The sequence below is a fragment of the Pagrus major genome, chromosome 23 (assembly GCF_040436345.1).
Source record: "Pagrus major chromosome 23, Pma_NU_1.0".
NCBI lineage: Eukaryota > Metazoa > Chordata > Actinopteri > Spariformes > Sparidae > Pagrus > Pagrus major.
Window position 1 is genome coordinate 3,488,923 of NC_133237.1, and position 23,050 is coordinate 3,511,972.

The 23,050-nt window shown below is 41.6% G+C and overlaps 1 protein-coding gene across 2 annotated transcripts in view; it reads right to left on the minus strand.

Annotated features, from left to right (window-relative positions):
- Nucleotides 1-23,050, minus strand: part of LOC141019714 (voltage-gated potassium channel KCNC1-like) — a 73,537-nt gene that overhangs the window by 23,889 nt on the left and 26,598 nt on the right. For both annotated transcript variants that reach the window (XM_073494703.1, XM_073494704.1), the window contains exons 2-4: nucleotides 6,785-6,916; nucleotides 4,467-5,328; nucleotides 92-304 (exon numbers count right to left, since the gene is read on the minus strand). In XM_073494703.1, the coding sequence (XP_073350804.1) occupies nucleotides 92-304; nucleotides 4,467-5,328; nucleotides 6,785-6,916 (1,207 nt within the window). The remainder of the gene's footprint in view (nucleotides 1-91; nucleotides 305-4,466; nucleotides 5,329-6,784; nucleotides 6,917-23,050) is intronic.

The following is a 23,050-nucleotide window of genomic DNA, read 5'->3' on the forward strand; positions in this document are numbered from 1 at the left end:
TCACTCAAGTACCGCCCTCCTCCCGCTCCTCCTCCTCCTCCTCCTCCACCGCCCCCCTCAATCCTCCTCCTTCCCATCTCCGCCCTCCTACCTTTCCGAACGTTTCCGTCCGTCGTGCGCTGGAACTCTCCTGCGCTCAGCAGGAAGCAGGCCCGGTCATGCGGGTAGCGCTCACGGCTGGTGGTGGAGCCGAGGCCCCCGGTGGCCGGGCTACGCTCGTCCCCGAGGACCTGATCGATGGTGGGGCAGTCCTCGTTGGCCAGGGCCGCCGCATTGGCCGCCGCATCACCATTCTGCTTGGAGTCTGGGGGGGGGTGGGGGGAAGAGAGATTGGAGTGTGAGGGTGTGGGGGGAGAGAAAAAATAGTGGTGGAAATGAAAGGGAAAATAACAAGGTTGAGCCCAGCAGTGAAAGAAGAGAAGGAGGGAAATGGATATAGTGTGCAGGGAGAGAGGAAGTAAAATTTGCAAGTGAGAGGGTAAACATAAAGAGGATAGGAGAGAAAAAAAAAAGAAACAGTTGAGATGGGAGGAGGAAAATGTAGGGGCAGAGGAGCACCGAGGAGAAAAGAGGAAAGGAAAGGAGATGGGAGAAAAGGAAGAGGAGAGGGGAGGGGGAGTTGAGAGAGAGTGAGGAGGAGGGGAGGTAAAGGAATAGAAGATTAATGGTGGCAAGAGAGCAGGAGGAGTATGGAGGAGGAGGAGGGGGATCCATTGAGAGAAACAGGGACGGTAAGAGCATGAAAGTAATAAAAATGGAAAAGGGAGATAAGACCGCAGGTGTTGAGGAGCGGCTCAGAGGAGGACAAGGAGAAGGGATTTGGAGATGAGAAACAGAAGGCGAAAAACGGGAGATGAAAGAGAAGCAGCAAGAGAAAAACATGGAGAAGGTAAAAATAAAATGAAAGAGGGTAAAGAGAGGATGGATAGATGATAGGAGAGAGAGGGAGAGAGGAAAGATGAGGGAGGGAGGGGGGGGGTGTAGAGGAACGTTAGTGCCTTGTGATAGCTATCCTGATCACATGACCAACACACTGCAGCAGAGCTGGCTGTAGACACACACACACACACACACACACACACACACACACACACACACGAGCACACACACTTGTGTGTTCTCACACGCAGCATTTAACAGCACTGAATGAGAGCGGCTGAACAAAGGAGTGCGAGAAGGAGAGAGAGAAAATATTTAATGTGCTACGTATGTACACACACACACACACACACACACATGAGGTGATGGCTACAGAGGAAGCAGTGTTTGTAGCCTTCATCGCAGCTGTCAAATCTAATCTGATATGATTTACTGCTCAACACTTACAGATACAGGCCAGAGGGGTGGACACACACACACACACACACACACATGCAAAGAGAGAGAGCAAAAGTTGGCATGCACAAAAGTTTTGTTGATGCTCTGAGGCCAGTCGCCATCGAGTATGAATATTGTTTAGACATGGGGATAATGCATGGATTTGAAATACAACTAGATATAGTGAACACAAAGATGGCGCCTATTCAGTCCAATCTGAATTGCTCGCCTGGCGCATGTGCCAAGACACTTTTCTAGCTTCCAGGTTTACTTCCTGATTCGCGGATGACACAGTGGTGATTGGCCTGATCTCCAACAACATGGAGACGGCTTACTTGGAAGAGGTGGAGTTGCTGACATCATGGTGCAAGACCAACAACCTGGACCTGAACGTCACCAGCTACACCACTACAGATCTACGGGACCCCGGTGGAGAAGGTGTCCAGCTATAGGTACATCGGAGTTCATATCTCTGAGGACCTAACATGGACAACCCACATCATCTCACTGGTGAAGAAGGCTAGGCAGCGCCTGTATCACCTCAGACGGCTGAGGAAATTTAAGATCTCCACAGGTCTGCAGAAAACCTTCTTCTCTGCCGCCATCCAGTCTGTCATTTCTGTAAGCATCACCGCCTGGTATGGCAACTGCTGCGCCCAGGACCGGAAATCTCTGCATACAGTGATCCGATATGCTGAGCGCATCACTGGAACTGCATTGCCCTGCCTTCAGGACATTTACACCATGCGGTGCAGGTCCAGAGCAACCAGGATCATGATGGACATTCACCACCCCGACCATGAACTGTTTGTGAAGCTGCCTTCTGGTAAGCGCTTATGCAGTGTCATGGCCAGGACTGAGCGTCTGAGGAGGAGCTTCTTCCCTCAGGCCATTCAGACAATTAACTCTCATAAACCAACATAACACACACTCAGCACACACCATATATCACACACATGCATACACACCCTGCTACTTTGCACACAGTTCTTTCTGTAAATACTTTTGTCTTTTTGGTTATAATATGTATATATATATATATAATATGTTTTCTATTTAAATTTAAGTCTTTTATTTTATTCTCTTTTCAGTTTTATTTTCTTATTTGAATTTTATTTACTGGTTGCACTTTTTTTGCACAGCAAACAGAGTGGTTGCAATTTCATTTCACTGCTGCTGTACTTGTACAACTGCATGTGACGAATAAATCTTTGAATCTTGATTGTGCTGCCCACTGAAACTTTACATTGTGATGATGCAACAGATTATAAATTGCTTCACTTGGTTCAAGGACAAATAAAAAACCTCTATGAATCAAAATTTCATAATAGAAGGAGTCATAATCGCCCTCGTTTGGGGTTTGAGGTGTCCTGTCAGCAGTTTTACAGACATGTCAGGGGGATTTCCTGCTGCAGCACCGCGAGTGGCCAGTGGGCAAAATAGGAAGCAAGGCTGAATGGTGCAGTTGAATCCAGATTTATAATACATTCATGGGATAATGTAGCACGTTTTCAGAAAAACAGCTCGGATAAAGGGACGGACCCAGGAATGCTTTCTCATTTTCTTTAACATTTTGGTTCATTTCTCAGAGATTAATGCATGGACCGTGATGAAAAAACAGGTGTATTTAGGTTTGCTGGTATTCATGAGTACAATTCGATGGTGGTTTTAAATTTTAAATTTGGAGTGAGACAGTGCTATAGAGTTTGATATTGGATTAGACTTGATTGAATTAAAGGGGACGGTGGGGCCTTGGCAGAGGTATGCACTCTACTGAGTGCCTTTGTAGTTCAGTCTTTTGTTGACCTGGACTTTACATCTTGATATACAGCAGACAAGTATTGCCAATTACAAATTATGCGCAGAACCAGATGGAAGACACACATGGTATGCAACAATGTGTGTGCAAATTTTTGGTTTAAAGGAAATACTTAAGCTCTCGAACACATATGCACACACACACACACTGATTATATGTCAGTTTGCTGTCCAACACTGGTGGCAAGCCAATCTCAAGAGTACTCATAGTTATAAACCCTAAATCCTGTAAAGGCACACACTGCTACTCCACCACAAGCACACGCCCACACACATACACACACACACACACACATTTGTGTATCAGTGCAGATGATGGACATGTCCATTAAAGGAGCAGAGCAGAGCACAGATGAGATGAGATGGCTTGGATCAATGTCTCGACAGGCATAAAATACTGTATATCTATATAGAACCCAATCCAGGATTATCTGAACATGTCAGCCTTGGTGGTACAGCATCTGGCTGTGAGAGGGAGGAGATGGATTTGTCCAGAGAAAGTAATACATTTTTTTGCAGCCTTCACGTCCCATCGTAAATTAAAATCTATTTTAGTGTACTCCACTCTTGGAAGAACGAGGACATCAGCAAGTTATTTACAGCTTCAAAACCTGTTAGATACACACTTCTTCTCACATCAGTACAGAGTTGGAAATCTGACCTCTGGTCATCAGTTTGATGAGAAAGTGAGAAACTTGGACAGTTTTATGTAATCATTTTTGTTGATGCCGCTCCAGTGATTAACAATATAATTTGGAACTCTGTAAGTTGTAAAGTGAAGAAAACGAGATGACACATCCAATACAAAAACAAATCCTTTCTCCACCATGTCTAAGCACGTTCAAAACAACCTCCAAGTCCATACATACTGGAGAAGAAACATGTCCCATGACCTCCACTGCCCTCCCACAACCACGTCCAATGGGGTGGAATGTGATGTTGGTTCAAATCAGATCCATAACTCAGAGGCCTCTGTTTTCAGAATTGTGTTGGAGCACTTCATTAACTTATTAGTAAAATGAAAGGAGGAGACTATCTTGACAACTGATTGTTCGTTCATCAATTATCAAGCAAAAATATCAAGCTTTTTCTGTTTCCAGTCTCTGAGGATTTGCCTCTTTTCTCTTATTCATTTCATTGTTATTTGAATACATTTTAGTTGGAGCTGTTGGTGAGGCAAAACAAGTTAATTGAAAAAGTCAGCTTGGGCTGAAAGTGATGATGATTTGAATGGTGAACTGGAATACAAAAAAAACTTTCAAGACCAGTGTTTACCATCCACACATAACACACATGTACACACATGGTCTAATTCCTGTTAGATCACTCACCTGCCCTGTTGATCTCGATGATCTCCTCCTGTGCCAGTGGGCAGTCTCCAGTACCCATCATACTGCCAGATCCCACCATGCCAGGCCCGAGTACGTTGCCCATCAGCCTGTGCGGTGAGGCGGTTGCCATGGCCAAGGCGTCCGGCTTGCAGTAGTTGGGGCTGCCTGGCTGTGGTGCTCGGGGAATGTGCTTGTTCCTCTTCTTAGGGAGCTTCTGCTTGGCCATGGCCAGGGAGTAGTACATGCCGAAGTTGTTGACAATGACGGGCACAGGCATGGCGATGGTCAGCACACCGGCCAAGGCACAGAGGGCACCCACCAGCATTCCTGACCATGTCTCCGGGTACATATCCCCATAACCCAGCGTGGTCATGGTCACCACAGCCCACCAGAAACCGATGGGGATGTTCTTGAAGTTGGTATGGGCCGCAGCTGTCGGATCGTCAGGATCGGCACCAATGCGCTCGGCGTAGTAGATCATGGTAGCAAAGATGAGGACGCCCAGCGCCAGGAAGATGATGAGCAGCAGGAACTCGTTGGTGCTCGCCCGCAGAGTGTGGCCCAGGACCCGTAGACCGACAAAGTGGCGGGTCAGCTTGAATATACGCAGGATACGAACAAAGCGCACCACGCGCAGGAAGCTCAGCACGTCTTTGGCTGTTTTGGAGGAGAGGCCACTCAGCGCCACCTCCAGGTAAAAGGGCACGATGGCCACAAAGTCAATGATGTTAAGGGCGCTGCGGAAGAACTCTGCCTTGTCAGGGCAGAAGATGACGCGCAGCATCACCTCAATGGTGAACCAAATGACGCAGACACCCTCCACATATGTCAGCCAGCCATCTGTGACTACCTCATACACTATCTGCAGGGTCAGAAGAAAAATATTAAGGGTTAGTGTTTTTTATCAAGCCTTTACTCCTCATTCATTAAGAGGTATATGCCCAGAGGTACAACAACATGTTCCCCAGGGAATATTGATCCATCGTCTAATTGTCGTATGGATCATTCCAAACATACTCAACTAAGCCCGCCCCGCTCATGTCATGGATCTCCTTGAAACAATTTATGAATAAACTTTATAGGACCCTCAGCTGTACTCCAAATACTTTGGAGCTGAATGTCATCATTTTTGTGAGTCTTTGCTTGTGTACTCTACACCTCACCAACCAGAATGTTTTACAGTAGTCACATTAACAACAATTAATCATTTTTCACCTGTACGAAAAAACTTTCATTTTAAAAAATCCATATCTCCACTAGTTTTTGCTTTGTTGCGAATACAGTTTTGCCACAGATCTTAGCAAATATAGCTTTGAAAGTAAAAGATACTTTGACTTTATATTTTCCCAAGAACTGTATCAATTTCCTTGAAACTTTTTAATGTGAAACTAAAACTGAAATATTAATGTGTGCTGTCATGAACTGGAAAAAGTTCAAAATTTTTGGCATGGAATGACGCATATGCATTTGTGCTTTATAGTCCCACTCTGATATCATTTGGTCAATAATTAATTTCTTGAGCAATTCCTCTTGAACTATACACATGGGTGTAAAACCAAAAGACATAACTCATATGAGGGAATAACGACCTAACTTCTAGCAAACCCCTTCTGTCACAGATAACATTTTGCACTTCTTCTGTATCATTTAGCTAATTAGCACTAGCAACAACTCAGTTCAACCCCATATGCCAAAACCGTGAAAAAACCTTCTTAACGCAGTTCATGAGGTCTTTAATACAGGGTTTATAATCCAAGAGACTCCTCATGTTATTCATCCTGCACAGCTGCATTGCCTAATCAGGTACTAGACACTTCAGTTCACAACTTAAATATCTACTACAACACCACACTCACCTTCTCCATCACCTGAGTGACCTTCGAACGACCAAAGTATCTAATTATGTCTCATTAAAGAGGCAATTCACCGATTTTCAGTTACTAATTATGAGCAGTACTGTGGCCTGTTTAATGACTTCTGCTGATCTGGAGGTGCTTTGTCAGGTCTGATTAAAGGTTTTATCTTGGCATGGGCTTGGAGACAACACAATTTAGAGACATGGGCTTTTACCTTGCTGGGAGGGTCTGACAAAAGGATGGCACAGGGCGCATGATGAGAAATGTAGTATTGTGCAATTTTTTTGGTGGTTGAATCAAATCCGAAAAATCAGACTAATTTTGCCTCTGCTGCTTCATGTTTTGGTCATTTTTAATCAGTCTCAGAAATCTCCCAGCTTTATAGAAAAGCAATAGTGTCCTTCAACACTCACATTGCCATATCTAAAACTAAAATGACAATTCACTAAAACGTCACCGTACCTCCTCATGTGTCGTGTTGCCAACAGTGACGATCTCCGTTTTGTTGTAGATGGTGTTGAAGGCTTCGTGGGTCTCCAGGCAGAAAGTGGAGATGGAGAGGAGGATAAAGAAGAGTGAGCCAAATGCCACATACTGCAGAGAGAGAGAGAGAGAGAGAGAGACGGGGAGAGAAGTGTTACAAGTTGCACATCAAAGATACATCATGTGTTTTCACTCAAGCAACATTACAGGAAACTGTAACACCATCACATACATTTGTTTGGCCAGTTTCAGTCTCTGTCATTAATATTTGGTGTTCATGTGATTGCTGGTGGAGGAGGAGGGGGTTTGGGCCATTGCAGTAAGTGGAGAGCAGTGGTTGTGCCAACACACTTTAGATAGGGGGCGCCAGTAACTCACTGAGGAGTGAGAGTGCAGGAATGCTGGTAATTCAGTGCAAATGTCCTGACTGCTGCAATCCCATTGATAACAGCACAGTCAGAGAGATAGAGGGAGGGAGGGGGAGGGAGGTAAGGATGATGGATCGAGAGTGGAAAAGTAATGAGGTACACAGGGTATCTCTCTGTGTGTGTGTGTGTGTGTGTGTGTGTGTGTGTGTGTGTGTGTGTGCGTGTGCATGTGTGTGTGTGTAAAAATAGATACACAGTGTATAGAAAGAGAAAATAAGACAATGGAGACAGAACAACGGAGGAATAATAAGATGTATGCATTAATGTGAGCAGCATAATGAAAACATGCGTCATGTATCAGAGAACTTAAACACGTGTGTGTGTTTGTGCGTGTAGGGGGAGCAGTATTGTTTTCTAGCAGAGTAGGATCAATGATCACACCCTATCTACCTTGCAACTGGAAAATCATTAATACATTTTATGTACTGTAAAATCAGTCTTTTTTTTGTGCAGTGCTCATGTGTATATAATAATATTTCCTTTCCTCTACCCCCACTAGCAATTGTCTATCTAAATTCTGGGATAGCTCTTAGTGTCAATTTACACATATAAAAAGGACGTCGGACATCATTTAGGCTCTTTTTCTAAACCAGTTTCCTTGTGTGTAACCCTGATGTTTGTTCTCAACAATGTCCTGCCTTGCAATCATGCTGACACTGAGCTGACCAGGTGGTGACCAGGTCACTGTGTTTCAAATTTGGCAACAACTGACACTTTGGAGGAAATGTTGAACAGATACCACATGCTGTGAGTAGGATTGTGCCAGCTGATGCCATCGTCTGTCGCTGATGGCTGACAGTCTTCAACTACTGAGCCCTGTACCATCCTATCACAGTTACAGAACATTTGAACAGTTCAGAGTTTCATGTCCCATTCATTATTACCTCCACCAAGGAGGTTATGTTTTCACCTGTGCTTTGGTTTGTCAGCAGGATTACACAAAAACTACTGAGCGAATTTCCATGAAACTTGGATGGAGGATGGGTCTCTCGGCCCAGAACAGATCCTACTCTTTTTAAACCTGCCCAGTTAGGTGAATCCAAGATGCTCAGTTACATTATTGGAAGTGGTGCTTCTTTTGTGAAGAAGGCTTCATCTGGCACAGGGATTTATGTTTGACTCTGGACTCATGAGAAAAAATCTAGCTCTTTAGCTGCTAAATTGTTGTCTACGTTCGCCACCACGTGGCTAACTTTGTCTGTCTGTCTGAAGGGTACAGTGGGTTTAGCTGGTACATCGGAAAATGCTCTATAGAGCTTCGAGGAACTGCAAAGTTGAAAACTTTCTGTGGGCTTTTCACACATGTGACCTATTTCACAATCTACATGTTATATATAATTTTATCTATTTTTGTTAAAAGTTAAAATTCACAGGAAATATGATCACTAAACATCTCATAAACAAGTTTTAGGCCAAGTTTTAGGGTTAGAAGGTCAGCTCACCCAAATTACACATGTGACATGCTTATTGCACAAAAAATGCACACAGTTGCTGTAAGATCAGAACACAGGGTCATGAACATTAACATGATCTGGTTTCCTGTACATGTCTGCAGGAAGCAGAGTTTCTAAGGGTGAGAGGGGCAACACCCACAGAGTGGTTACAGCGGGATGTCCGAAGCAAGCGATATATGTCACCCATGTGATCTTTGTCATTGCATCAGTGTGTCTGTTTCATTAGCATCAAAGCTAGCCAAAAGGCTTTGGCTCATAGACAATAATTTAACATTCAAAACATATCCACACATGGCTATGTTCCTCTTTAATTCAGGATTCCCTTAAAGGGTTTAAATTAGTCACGTGTAGACTGAGATGTAATAACAGTAGGATCCAGTTTCGATCCTTCAGGCGAGAAGCTTCCAAGTCCAACCTAAATCATCTATCGGGTCCTACTAAGCAGGTTTACGTTTTGGGAACTAGTCTTATTATTTCTTGCTGAGATTTAGATGAGAAGATTGATATCACTCTTATATCTGTACAGTAAGTATAAAGCTACAGTCAGCAGCTGGTTGCTTAGTTTCATATAAAGACAGACTGGTAAAAGAAACCTCTGAAGCTCACTAATTACCATGTTATAACTTGCTTGTTGTTGTACTATTTATAGGCTGAGACTTTTATTATTCAGCTGGACCCAACCAAGGTTAAGTCAAAATCTGGCACACTGATAGGCATTAAAAATAATAATAATAAATATATAGTAATAACCAACCTCCTTGTTGATGGTCATGCTTGCTGTGTAGATTAAATAGAGGTTAAATTGACATTGAGACTGTTTCATAACCACTTAGAAGCAGAAAAAAATAAATATATTAACTACACGAGACAACCTGAAACCATTTAACAGCAAGATTAAAAAGATAAGTCTTCGGACTAAACACAAGTTGCACATTGAATATTAATGTAAAGGCTGTTCCATAAGAATAAAAGAGAGGGCTGCCTCTCCATATTTCTTTGTCTTAACCATTGGTACATTTAAAGCTGTATTGTTCGATGACCTAAGGCTGCAGCTAGGTAGTAGAGGGAGTCATTGTGAAGATGTTCCCTGTGTTCCCTTTTTCTTATTTTGATCAAAAGTATGTTCAGGCGCAAGACTTGGTCAAACTATTACTATATTTCTTAGTTGGTAAACCGCTGTCATATTGATCATTGATCACTGTGCTTTCTTAAATTGATCTCATGATCTGTAAGGAAACCCATCCTTTTTGGCTGAACCTGTTTTGCAAGTTTTAACAGTCTGTTAAACAATGTCTACTGTTTGGGTCATTGGGTGCTACAAATAATTACAATTGTGCATCGTCTGCATAGCTACGAAATGTCATACAATTAATGAGTGGGATTATGCACAGTGAGAATAGACCTGATAAATTGGACATTTTGAAAAGCATAGTTGTAACCAGTAACATCAACAATGGTTCTGTTAAATCACTAATATTATAATGAGACCTTAGCTACAGTACACTGCACTAACCCAAACCCAGAGACTCAATTAGATCTAAAACCCTGTTAAAACCACTTCCTGTTTGAGTGTGTGTGTGTGTGTGTGTGTGTGTGTGTGTGTGGTCTGTGATGAAGGTCGACTTTCCACTGTGTGAGTGTGTCTCTGCTAACATGCACATACCGTACATTTGTCCTTGTGTGTTCAAGTGCATATGTATTACACGCTCGAGTACGTGTGTATGCCTATTCTAAACTGCTGTATATGCTTGCTTAAGTATATACTGCACTTGCGTAAGTATGCTTTTAAGTATTTGTCATGTTTGTGCGTATGTGTGTGTGTGTGTGTGTGTGTGTGTGTGTGTCAGGTCAGTGATGAAGACAGACAGTTGAAGTCTTCTTCTAATCCTCAGGGAGCACATCAAGTCCCACAGCTTATTATCATGGTCTAATTTAACACTGCTATCTAGAGCTGCCCTGGATACACACACACACTCACACACACACACACACACACACACACACACACATTCTTGAGCATTTTGAGGGAGTTGGAGAGTTATTAAAAGAAGATATCGGAGGATACACAGCACAAACATCCCCTCATTTAATTTTACAACTTGCCTTGGCGCATGGATGCTGAACCTCTTTCAAACATCTCAATCCATTTTAGGTCAGTATCAAAATGAGTCTACACTGATCTTGCTGCAGTATCACACCCCCTCTGAGTTATTTTATTACCAGTCACAACAGTGTGGCTGAGACCAAAATGAAGGCTGAGTTCGAATATGGTCTTGATCTGAACCATGACTGCTGAGTTCCATGGGTTGTCAGATGCAGTAATCAGACAGGGCCTGTATTTTGTTAATCTAGTAAAGTAAATACCTGTCAAATTATTGCAAAAAGTTTATTCTCGATAGGGCTGCTTATTAAAACGTTGACAAAAAAATTGTGAGATTAATTTTGTTTCAAGCTCAAATAATGTTAGACCAAACCCTCAAAAGGAGTCCACCTTGAAGGTGAACAACAGAAGGGGTTAGGGGGTTAAAGTTTGTCAAAATTAATTTCTATGTGCATTCAGTCTTACTTTTATTTTCAAGAAAGTTATCATGCTATTCTAATTTATTTGGGATATAGCCTTATATCCTATCTGTATCTATGCAAGACTCCTTTTATTTGTTTGATTAGAGCACCCTCATGTGGCAGTGGTGGTAATTATAGATACCCAAGGTCGTCAGCTCATCCCTTTGGATATAGATGATCTGAACTACCGTACTTATTGAAAACAGCTCCTTGATTTATTTCAAATACTAAGCTATAAAAGTAACTTAAATTAAAGTGTATAATAAATGCATGAATAGTCTTGTGTTCTGTTTCTATATTGTTCTTTTGAATTAAGTTTGTTTGCTAAGTCTGCTAGCTTATGCAGCAGCTAGCTGCTTTGCCTCGTGTACTCGTGTTAAGAGAAGTACTGCACAGCTAGTGTAAATATAGTGTAATATATTTTCTGTATGGAACAATGCCGTAGTTAACTAGTTTTAATGAGCACTAAAAAAGTCTTTGCATAGAATGTCAAATATTTTTCATGTAAACATAAAAAATGGTAGTTTCTGTGATGAGATGTTTATGTTATAAGATGAGATGGCGAAGCAGAGTGTGCATTTGTATTAGTAGACTTTTATTTTGTAATACAAATGTGTTTTTATTTGTTCAACAGAAATTATTCAATCACATTATAAAGGAGTTGTAAGGTACCCCGTTTTGGTTACTGACGATCTGAACTACAGGGCTGGAGCTGTACTGTATGTTTCACCATCACCACCAACCACAATGTGTTTGTCTAACAGCTTTGCAGGCAACGAGAGAAGTTGTCGCATGATCTCTTCACTCTGCTTAGATGAGAAAGATGGGGTTACACAAGCATTTGTACAACAGATGTAATATGATCAAATTCTGAAAGTTGACTGAAAGTTTCAGGTTGGACTCCGTCACCCTATTTACACCTGGTATGTGATCTGGATGTGTTGGATGGATCTGCCTGACCAAACCTGAAGATGGGTCTTTGGTAGATGTAAATGTGATCTATTCAATGTGCTGGCATCCATAAAGAACATGACATTGATACAGATATTTGGTTTTAGCTAAAAAAGGGGTTGCTGTTCAAGGTTAGAGAGCATGTAAGCGAGAAGGCTGAAAGAGACACGCCTCTGATTACAGATTATATGCCTATTCCATCTAACAGAACTGTGAAAAATGAAAGCAATATGGGTGGAAATGAATGATATACAGTGAGAATGTGATGCTGTGTGTTGTGCTCATTTGTGCAGTTGATCTGCTGTTAACAAGGCATATAATTCATCTAGTCACAGAGAAGACTACACATCAGTGCTGCAACACACTGGGATATACTGACTTAATATTTTCTATACAAAGAAAGAGATAAAAATCTGTTTATTTCACATGGTTTGTATTTTTTACCCTTACACTACAACACACGAAACTCAGATTTTAAGTCTGACGCTGATTTGCCAAGGATAACATATTATTTTATTTGAATATTGGGTGTAAATGGGGTCTACGAGGCTGACCAAGCAGACTTTTTGTGTCACCTCCTTTTTTTTCATTTTCTGCAACCGTTTATTTTGTCTTTGAACGTGGCATAAAGACCTAGATACTGTAGGTGTTTTCAGTGACATACGGCACAATGGATTTCTATTTCTGTTGACAGCCGACAGTCTGGATTAGATCATGTATACGAGATCTTTCAGTGGGAAACACCTCCTACCAGCCAAATGCTGCCCAAATGTGTCTGGCAGGTGAGTCTGTCTGCTTTGCCAGACACTTTGGCAGGTAACCAGCCATCTTTTGGCATCATAGTCGGCTGATAAAATAATATGATTGTCTGACTGGTTGATAAGAGGACTTTGGCTACCATCGTGGTCTGCTGAGGGTTAAAAAGAAAAACTTTTTGATTTAATTGTTTTGACTTTCATATGAGGACTGATGCACACATGGATTTTCTCAGTGAAGATGGTGCAGCAATAGTACTATTTTACAACCAGCATCACACAACCATGAGAATATCAATTAGGGGCCTTTATCACAAGCCAAGATGGGTGACCTAGCCAGGTATCTTTTAGGCTGAAGACTGAAGCTGGTTCCTTTGTAACTGGGGTGAATTACCTTGCTTACCTGTGCTCCAGGGCAGGTTAGCTGTGTAGCACTTTTTTATAGATCATTTTGCTTTCTTTGTTATTTACGTGAAAGATTAAGACATATTTTTGCAAAATCATTTTTCTACCGTGAGGTTTTTCGTGGAACTAAACTCCATTTTTAATACTATTGATGGTCAGCATCTTCTCAACAAGAGCCATTCAATGCATTTACGTTCAGTGATTACCTCATCTCTTGGCGTTGAGGAATTGACAGGAAAATATAATGTAATGTTACTGTTTGTTGTATGTTCTCATTCATATCAGCCACACTTGCTGTTCACTCTACAGCCCCATCAGAGCTGGAATATATTAACTAATTAAGTAAATTAATAACCTATGACTATAACCTCACCTAACATTTCCTACTGCTGCTTCATATTAGGAGCATATAAGGTGCATTCTACTGGAGATTTATAGCGCAGCAGTCACAGGAAAGTCATCGTATTTGTTGCTGCTGTTAGCACCAACAGTAATCGTTATCAATCTAAATAACATATCAATACATTATTAATAAATGTGAGTTTGTTGGGCTGCACTGTAAGAGACACCAGCTGTTCTTTTTTTATATATTTCTGACAAAGATGCTGCTCACAGTGTTTCATATTGAACCATAGCTGCTGCTACTATGCTGTTAAGCACAATGCTGAAGATTAAGCTTGATGTTATATGTTGATGAAGGTTCTCAGTCATCCAGGTCATGGTAATTCTAAGTGCTGTATCGTAGGCGACTGGACGTGTTTCAGTTTCTTGTAGACGTTCCACCTCTCATCCTGCTTCTTCAGTTCTAACTAACTGGCTGCAGGGTTTTAAACTCTGTGTGGGAGTGTCCTGACAGAGTCGTTGTGTGAGCTCTGAGTTTCAGAGTCGTTAGGGCCACTTTTGGGTCAAGTGGCCCTAACGACATTTTATAATGTATGTTTATATAATTTTATGCAACCCACAATATCTACGTATATTCTTTTAGGCTCTTTTTTTCCTAGCTTCAATTGCTGCTGGAAGATTTTAAGAAAACAACCAGAACAAGAAAAACATCAAACAAACAAAAGTAGGCCTATACTTTTTTAAAAAAATGGACTAAAGACTCTTCACATGTTCCAGGCCTACATGCTATTTAGCCTACAAGTCACAATCAACACTAGAGTTCACCCTGCTCTTTCTCTTCATCTCTACTTACCTTCAAACATCCCTGCTTCTTCCTCTCCATGTCATTCCCTCGCTCCTGCCAGTCATACAGAATGACCTAAATCTCTTCCAGTACCTCCTCCCCCGGACAATCTCTACTCTTTCTTTAGCTTTCTCTCTTTATCTTCTTCATCACTGACTACCTTTTCTCCCTCCTGTCTCTGCTATTTTCTCCTCTATTTCTGTCACTCTTTTTATACCTTTCACCTTCATTTGTGTTCTTCCCTTTCTGTCATCTCTTGGTATCATTAGATCTCTCCTTGTTTTTGTTCCCTTCTCACTTTCTTCCTGTCTTTTCTTTCTTTATATAGTAATGGAAAGCGGTCGCTAGTAGTGACAAGTAGTTAGCCACCTTTAGCTTTTTGTTCGGTTGTGCATCTCACAACCATTTCTATCCTCCCAAGGCCGCTATTTTCAGCATAAAAGCACCAAACGCTGGACAGACAAAGTTGCTTGAACTTACTTTCATCAGGAACAAAAACAGAACAGAAACATGACTCACAATGAATGCTAATGTCGCTCTCTGTCTGCTGGATGTGTGAAGGCAATTACAGTTCTTGTGAAAACCTTCACCAAAACAAGTTTGAGATGTGTGAGATATATGATGAAGCAAAAAAATCAATTATTTTAAGCTTCAATGTATAGCCTATCCAAATTCAATGCATTATCTTCCTAGCACAAAACAGTAGACAGACAAAGTAACTCTAGCTGGTGAGTAAGGTTGAAAGAAGATAGTACCAGATATTTTTCCTTCAGGTGTTGGTAAAGCTAAAAGTGTGAAAACTGGACTTAGAGAGCAGAGATAAACCAATTAAAGCATTTCAAATTGAATAAGTCCGTAACACCAAAGATGGTAGTTGTCTGACACATATCTCCCTAAGGCCAATCATCTGCTTTATCACATATTAACCGGAACACATATCAGCCAATCACGTTGTTGCACTGAGGTGAGATCACAATTGAGATTCAGGACAGTTTCAACCGATTCGGTGCGGCTCACGATTGACTTCTAATAAGTACACTGTAGAAGAGGAGAAAATCATGCTCATGATTACCCAGAAGTTATCCTATATAACTTCTGGGCAGTTATTCAAAGATTAGACCTTAAATCTGGCACTCTGTACTGAGCTGTAAAAGAAGGTGGTCACATGAAACTGTGTGCCTGGAGTGGATTCACAGGTAGGCCTGGATGTGCACAGGCATCCAATCAGATACATGAAAATAATAACATGATTGAATGAATTAATACATAAATAAATAAATGTGCACCGTTAGCTAGCAGCCCGATGGAACTATGGCTAAACAGCTATCTTTGAGCCACTTTCCAAAAAAGCCACGTCTAGAGAATGAAGCCCGTTTGGACCAGGTCATGCCTAAGGAGAGTCCGCACTGCTGAACATGCTGTATTCATCCAGCACATCAGACGGAAAATATATCGGGAGAAACTTCCCCACATTAATGGATGTACTGGACAGCTGCCCTGCCGATGTTTTTCCCAATATGAATAGTTTGTTAAGGGCCATCATAACACTCCCACGTCCTGCAGCGCTGAGAGGCTTTTCTCCGCAACAAACAGGATCCAAATGCGCCTGAGATCATCCGTGCTGACTGGACGCCTGGACAACACTTTTGTCTTTTGAAAGAGAACTTATTGAGTGTTTGTGTGTACATATATATATATATATATATATATATATATATATATATATATATATATATATATATATACATATATATATATATATATATATATATATATATATATACATATATATATATATACACACACACACACACACACATATATATATATATATATATATATATATAAGCTTTAAAAAAACTGAGGCCTATCCAGATATTCCCAGGATTACCAACTAATGACATTCTGTATCTGCCACAGCTGTGTGCATGCGAGGTAGAAGTATAACTAAGTATCTTATTTTGGGGCAAAATCACAGAACTTTTTAAGCATTTTTTTTAAATCAGATTTGACTGGTGATTCTATACATGTAGTTTTCATGTCCAGGTGACTACTGAAAGTAAAGTTCTGGCTCTGTCCCAGGACTTGCCTAAAAGGATTATGACAGAATCACGACTCAAAATTATTGCTCATGCTTCTCTGTGTGAGTTGGATGTGTGGCCTAAATAGAAAATTGCAGTTAGCAGCTAACAAGAGTCTGTCAGCTTTTCTGCCCCCTAGTGACTAAAAGTCAATGAATAAAGCTATAATACTAATACATTTTGCTGAGATGTAACTAGCCAGCTATTAGCTGACGTCTTCAAATGAGAGCACAGACTGACCAAAAACTACAAGCTTGTCAAAAGCATTTAAGTGCTCTTACACAGGTTTGCTTGTGTTAGCATATCAGAAGGAACAACATTAAAACTTCTTCCGGTGACTCAGAAAATACTCATTACCTAAGTACTTGGCCAAAAATATCAATACTGAGAGAGAAGGGAAGTGATGGAGGAGGGAGGGTGAAGACAAACAGCAAAAAGCAAGTGCACAAGTCAGCATAGGAGAGGGAGGATAGAGGAGACGAAAGAAGATAAGACAATTGCGAGAAGGGGATGGAGCAATAAAAAAACTGCTCCCAGCTTGGGACGGAGGATCAAAAGCTTCTAATTAGAGTCATTTAGCCTGGCCAGGCTTGAGATCTGTGCCCCAACTCATCACACTGATCCCACACTGACCTATATGTCAGTGGAGAAAGATAGCAGGAGTAGGAAGGCTACTAACAAAACTACAGAAATAGAGAGCTGTGGTACACTGATTGTAAGCTGTGACCTCCAGCTGATGGATATACTGTGAGGCAACCTACCATGAGTGGAAGCAAAAAAGACTGAAGGACTGGTTGAAGAGGACATGCTCATGTGCCCTGTCTCCTACAAAATGAGTTTATATACGACAAATTGGTGTTGCCAAATACATTTTGTAGGAGAACGGAACTGCTGTCTGTTTGATGTTCGATGGCAACTATTTAGAGCAAAGAAAATGCACCATTGATTTAGCACATGGGATTCATGGGTGGCGCAGAGCACAACAGAAGGGGGTTAATATCCTGCGTTGGTTCTGGGTAATGGAAGGACTGAAGTAAAGGTTAGGGAAATACCAATGTTTTGCTCAAATCTTAAATAAACTTGTTAAGCCTTGAACGTTTCTCCACTTCATAATATCACATCGGTGGGCATAGTTTTTGATGAATGGGTCAACATTTTGGGAAATACGCTTGTGCACCATTTTGCCGAGAATTAGATGAGAAGATGGATAGCGCTTTCATATCTGTATGAAAAACTGAAGCTACAGTCAGCCAGATTTGTTTATCTGTACAGAAACTGAAGTGTGAAATACTTCTCGTCACAGTAAGGTTGCCAGGCAACAAGCTAAGACTCCAGGAAGTGGCTACGCCCGGCCAGTGACTTGAAGCAGAGGACAGGACAAGTTAATTACCAGCCGCGATAGCACTGTATTGTTTTCACCTTGTGAGTCTGTCTGTGTGTGTGTGTGTGTGTGTGTGTGTGTGTGTGTGTGTGTGTGTGTGTGTGTGTGTGTGTGTGTGTGTGTGTGTGTGTGTGTGTGTGTGTGTGTGTGTGTGTGTATGTGTGGCAAACTGTGGTCCTGGAGACACCTACTGTAGTGGGAACTACCATTTTCACCAGGTGTTTATATATCTGTCTGTCTGTTGACATATTTTTCTCAATACGTTAGCATCAAAAGAGATCAAAATTAAGTCGAGTTCGAATGATGAGTGTTGTCCAAACCATGAGTACTCATGTAATGTAATGACCACAGATTAAACTGGGGTGTATAATGTGGATTGTCAACATCCAATGGTCAAGAATATTATTACCAACCAAACGCGTATCGAATATGATTTATTTTGACGTTAGAATTGAATAATAGAAAAATGCTGCAGTCACACAACTTGAAAATTATCACAGGTACTTTTTGACCTGTACATGACACTCACTCTGATTTTGAGGTCAGCAACAAATGACTGGAAAAGTTATGAAATGCTCAAAAAATATTTCATTGTAACCATGACAGTAGAAGAACACTTCAAGTGTGTATGTTGCTGTGAAGAAGCTACAATGTGTACATTTCTTAACCCAGCAGCACAGAAGATCACGACAATCAGCACAGTTTCAAGACGGAAAGCCAAGATCAGTGTCACCAATTCAGTATCTGACTAAATGTGAAATATGGTCACAATCTCCCTTCTGTTATAATATACAAGTCCTCACTTCATCATTTCATCCTATTCAGCATTTATTTGAAATTCTATCATAATTTTCATGATTATGGCCAAAAACATGCATTGTGAGGTCAGAGTGACCTTGAACTTTGACCTCTGACAACCAAAATCTTATTAGTTCGTCCTTGACATCCAAGTGCACGGTTGTGCTAAATCTGAAGAAATGCCCACCTCCCCCATTGCATTAACGAGAATGGGATGGACGAGCCGACGTCCACGTGTCTGTCCATTCTATTCTCGTGAACACAATATGGGAGGTGGGAATTTCGGACAGACGGACAACCTGATAACATTATGACTTCAGCCATGGCAGACATAAATGTAAACTGATACTTCATGAACTACATCACATTTTGTCTCCTGTAGCAGTGACGCAGCAGTTGGGATGTCCTCTGTTACATTGCAGAAAAGACACACACACACACAAACACACACACACACACACAGTGTCCCTTGTAAAGGTGACTTCACTACAAATAGCCTGGCTGAAGTTTTGCATATTTTCTACTCCCCAGGAGGAGGATACAGCAGTATACTGGCTGGGATCCCTCTGCATGCGCACACACATTTGAAGTGTGACTTCTGCCAAGTCAGTAAGAACTGGACAGGCTGTGTGAATGTGTGTGTCTATGTGAGGCAGTGAGAGATGAAAGCAGCAGAGGCTCAGGTGAGAGACAGCCTGTAGCCTGTCTTGTAGCTGTGTGTTGTTGCAGACAGTAGGAAGTGGTGCAGTGCATTAGTTCTCACTTCTCAGTGCGCTACAGTGGCGGCTGGGACGTCACAGCAAACCTCCCACTGTGGATTTCCCTCTCTTCGCATTTTGTTCCACTTCATTTTCCCTGTTTATACTCATCTAGTCGTCTGCCTGGCTGCCTTCATCCACACTGCAGCTCATCGTTTTCTGCATCCCTCAACCTGTTTGCTGTCTCATTTCTCTAGCTCACCCTCACTCCCTGTTGCTGACAGATGGCGACATGCAGGAGGTGTCAAAGATCAACTTCGACATGAGCAAGCACAGAGGTCTGACAATATTGTAATGGATAAAATGAAAGGAGCCTTGAAACCAGCAGTAATGGATTTTTTAGGTCTTTAGTTGATCTGAAAGTTTGTGTTTGTGAACTTCTCTCTTAAGCTATTGTTAGACAGACATGCACAAGCTTCTTGGAGAGAGATCAAGGTGGCAGGTGGCTAGCCAGGAGGAGGCTAGGACTGCAGGGTTTTCACCCTGTTTTGAGGGTGGCCACCGGGGACAGTGTGTAAACACTTAAGCCTGTAGATGGGCTGGACAACAACTTGTGCAAACTCATTTATTTCAAGTAAACTGAATTGGGCTGCAACTCCCTCAATCAATCATAGAAGTTAAAACAGCACATTGAATTGGTTCAATTGGTTGGTTGGTTTGTCAGCAGGATTACACAAAAACCACAGAGGGGATTTCTACAAAACTTGGATGGAGGATGGATCTTGGACCAGAATAGAACCCATTAACTTTTGGTGCAGATCCAGATAAAGGGATGGATCCAGGAAAGTGTTTAAGTATTTAGGTGGCTGGTATCTATGAGTGAGTACAATTTGATGCAGATCTAAATAAAAATCTGGATATAGTGGATTTAAACATGTTTTATTTGATATTAGATTAGGCTTGATTGAATTAAAGGGGACTGTCGGACCTTGCCGGGGATATGCGCTCTACTGATTGCCATTCTGCCAATGTCTTTGGGGATATGCACAAATAAAGCACTTAGCAGTAGCAGTAGAAGCATTATAACCTTTGTCATTTTTTACTTATCTTCTTTGTCGGACTGCACAATATATAGTTTCAGCATCGACATCTTAATGTAGCCATGCGCAATAGTCACATTGCAGAAAATGCAGTGTCAAGTAAGGTAGTCTTGGCCATTTTACATGACAACACGGTAAAGGGTTGACATCAAGCAGCCAGTCTAAAAACACGACTTACTTAACTTGAAGTGAAATACTTAACTTTTTTAATTCTTCTCTGGGCACCGGGACAAGGAGCTTCTGAATACAGCGATACACACACTCAAAGGCCGTCTCTTTCAGCTTTTTCAAAATAAATGTTATTTTCTATGCAGATGCACTCCTCTAGATAATGATTCTTCTACTTCTTCATATCACAGTATATAATCACAGAAAAACAATTTCACAATGTCAGTATTTTTATATTATATTATTATTATTATATTTTTACATTATATATACATATATATATACATATATATATATATATATATATATATATATATATATATATATATATATATACATATATACATATATATATATATATTATCTCTAGTTAAGTGTATTCAGAAACTTTTGTACTGCAGATCGGCTCTAAGTTAACCAATGTAACGACCACACATACACATGCACCATGATGCATTTGCACTGTGATACGGTGCATCCAAAAATTGCCCCCCTACCTCTGTGACTCCTTCTCTTAATGTCCTCTCTTCCCTCCCTTCTCCACTCTCTCCCTTCCAGCCTTTCCTCAGAGAGATGGACAGTGCAGCCTACTAGAGCCAACCAGACTCAGCCTTGCATAAACCTCCCAAAGCACTCTGATAGTAATTGCCGTCCGGCCTTCACCAGACGTATGCGTAAGCAAAGCTGCGGCGCACTGAATCAGCAAGGAGGGGGGGAGGTGGCAGTGGAGGGAAAGAGGATCGATGGGACTGTTTTGGATGGAAAACAAAAGAGCCTGGATGTCTTTTCATTATAAATCGATATATTAAATCCCATCAATCACAACGCATCTCCATAAGTCTTAAATACAGCCAGTCTGACGGAGTTTGGATCTGGTTTTGCCCTGTGCTGCAGTATGCCCAGGTGGTGTACACTAGAAGAATAACTAGCCATACTCAGAGCTCATTAAGGGGGGGAAAGACATATTTTCCTGGCTAATTTCATCTGCTAAGCAAAGCAGTTTGTGCTTGAAAAGATTGGGCAGAGGGAGAGGGAACAGGACCAATGGAGGGAGAGCAGACAAGTTACAAGCTAATGTAATGCCTAGAGCTCCCTACTGCGCTATAATGACACGGACCACCGGATACCCAAGGTAGAACATTAAGACAGGACGGCAAGAGGAGGAGGAGTGGTGCTGTCACAAAGCAACGGGGCTCTGGCACTGAGAGAGCCGCCCATCCATACACTGGCTGCAGTACTAAAACAGCCCCGAGCCACACTGCAAAACCTGCTGCGTCTAAGTGTGTGCGTGCGCATCTACGCTGCCTTCACTTGGTTGGTTTAATAAGCAAAAAAAGGGCTGCATTGGAGAATATTTTTAACTGTGTGCCTTTATGACAGAGAAAAAGGACACTCTGAGAACAGGAATCAAAAGAAAAGTCAGTACTCTCAATCAAACAACTCAAACTAAATGATTAAACAAGCAGGAAACTGTGGACAGAAACCTGATAAATGTGACCAGTATGTGAATGCCTTCCTCCTCCCTCTCTTCCTCTGCTGTAGCGCCGCAGGCCACAGATTGCTGCAGTGCTTTGCTCGGTGCAGAGCTAGCTCCAATACACTAAGTAGAAAGGACTGAGCTCTGCCAAATAGTGCCCCAGGCTGCCAAGGCTCAGAGTGAGGGTCAAGAGTAGCTGCTGCCAGAAAGTGAATACCGCATGTACCTGGGGGATAGAGCAGACCAGTAGGGGCGCTGTCTGACACTTCCTGCTACCGTGGTGGCCATACAGACCCCCACTAACACAACACCACAGTTTATGGTTCTTAATTACTGCTTCACAATTATGATAACCAGTGTAGTTTCTAATCACAAACATCTTTTATCCTCTACCACATCACTAGTACTGGCAGCAGAGTCAGTGGCCATATAGCCATGTGGCAGAGCAGGACAGTGGACAACTTCCTGCTGGGTCATAACAAGCTGGAGAGGACTGGAACTTTATTTAAAAACTGTATTCATACAGAACCTTTCTTTACAAAGTCCTTGACAGGAAATAAAACTAGACAATGCAGATAAAATAATAAGAAAAATTAAGAACAATATCAATGAAAGCATATATTTAACATTTCCAAAAAAAAAAGCTTGTACAAGGAGAGCGAGATTTGAAAGAGGTGAGGGACTCAGTGAGTTTGAGTTCAGTAAGCAGAGAGTTCCATAGTTTGGGGGCTCTAATAGCAAAAACCCAACCGCCCTTTCTTACTAACAGTGACCTGGGAGTAACCAGCAGGGCTCCATCCA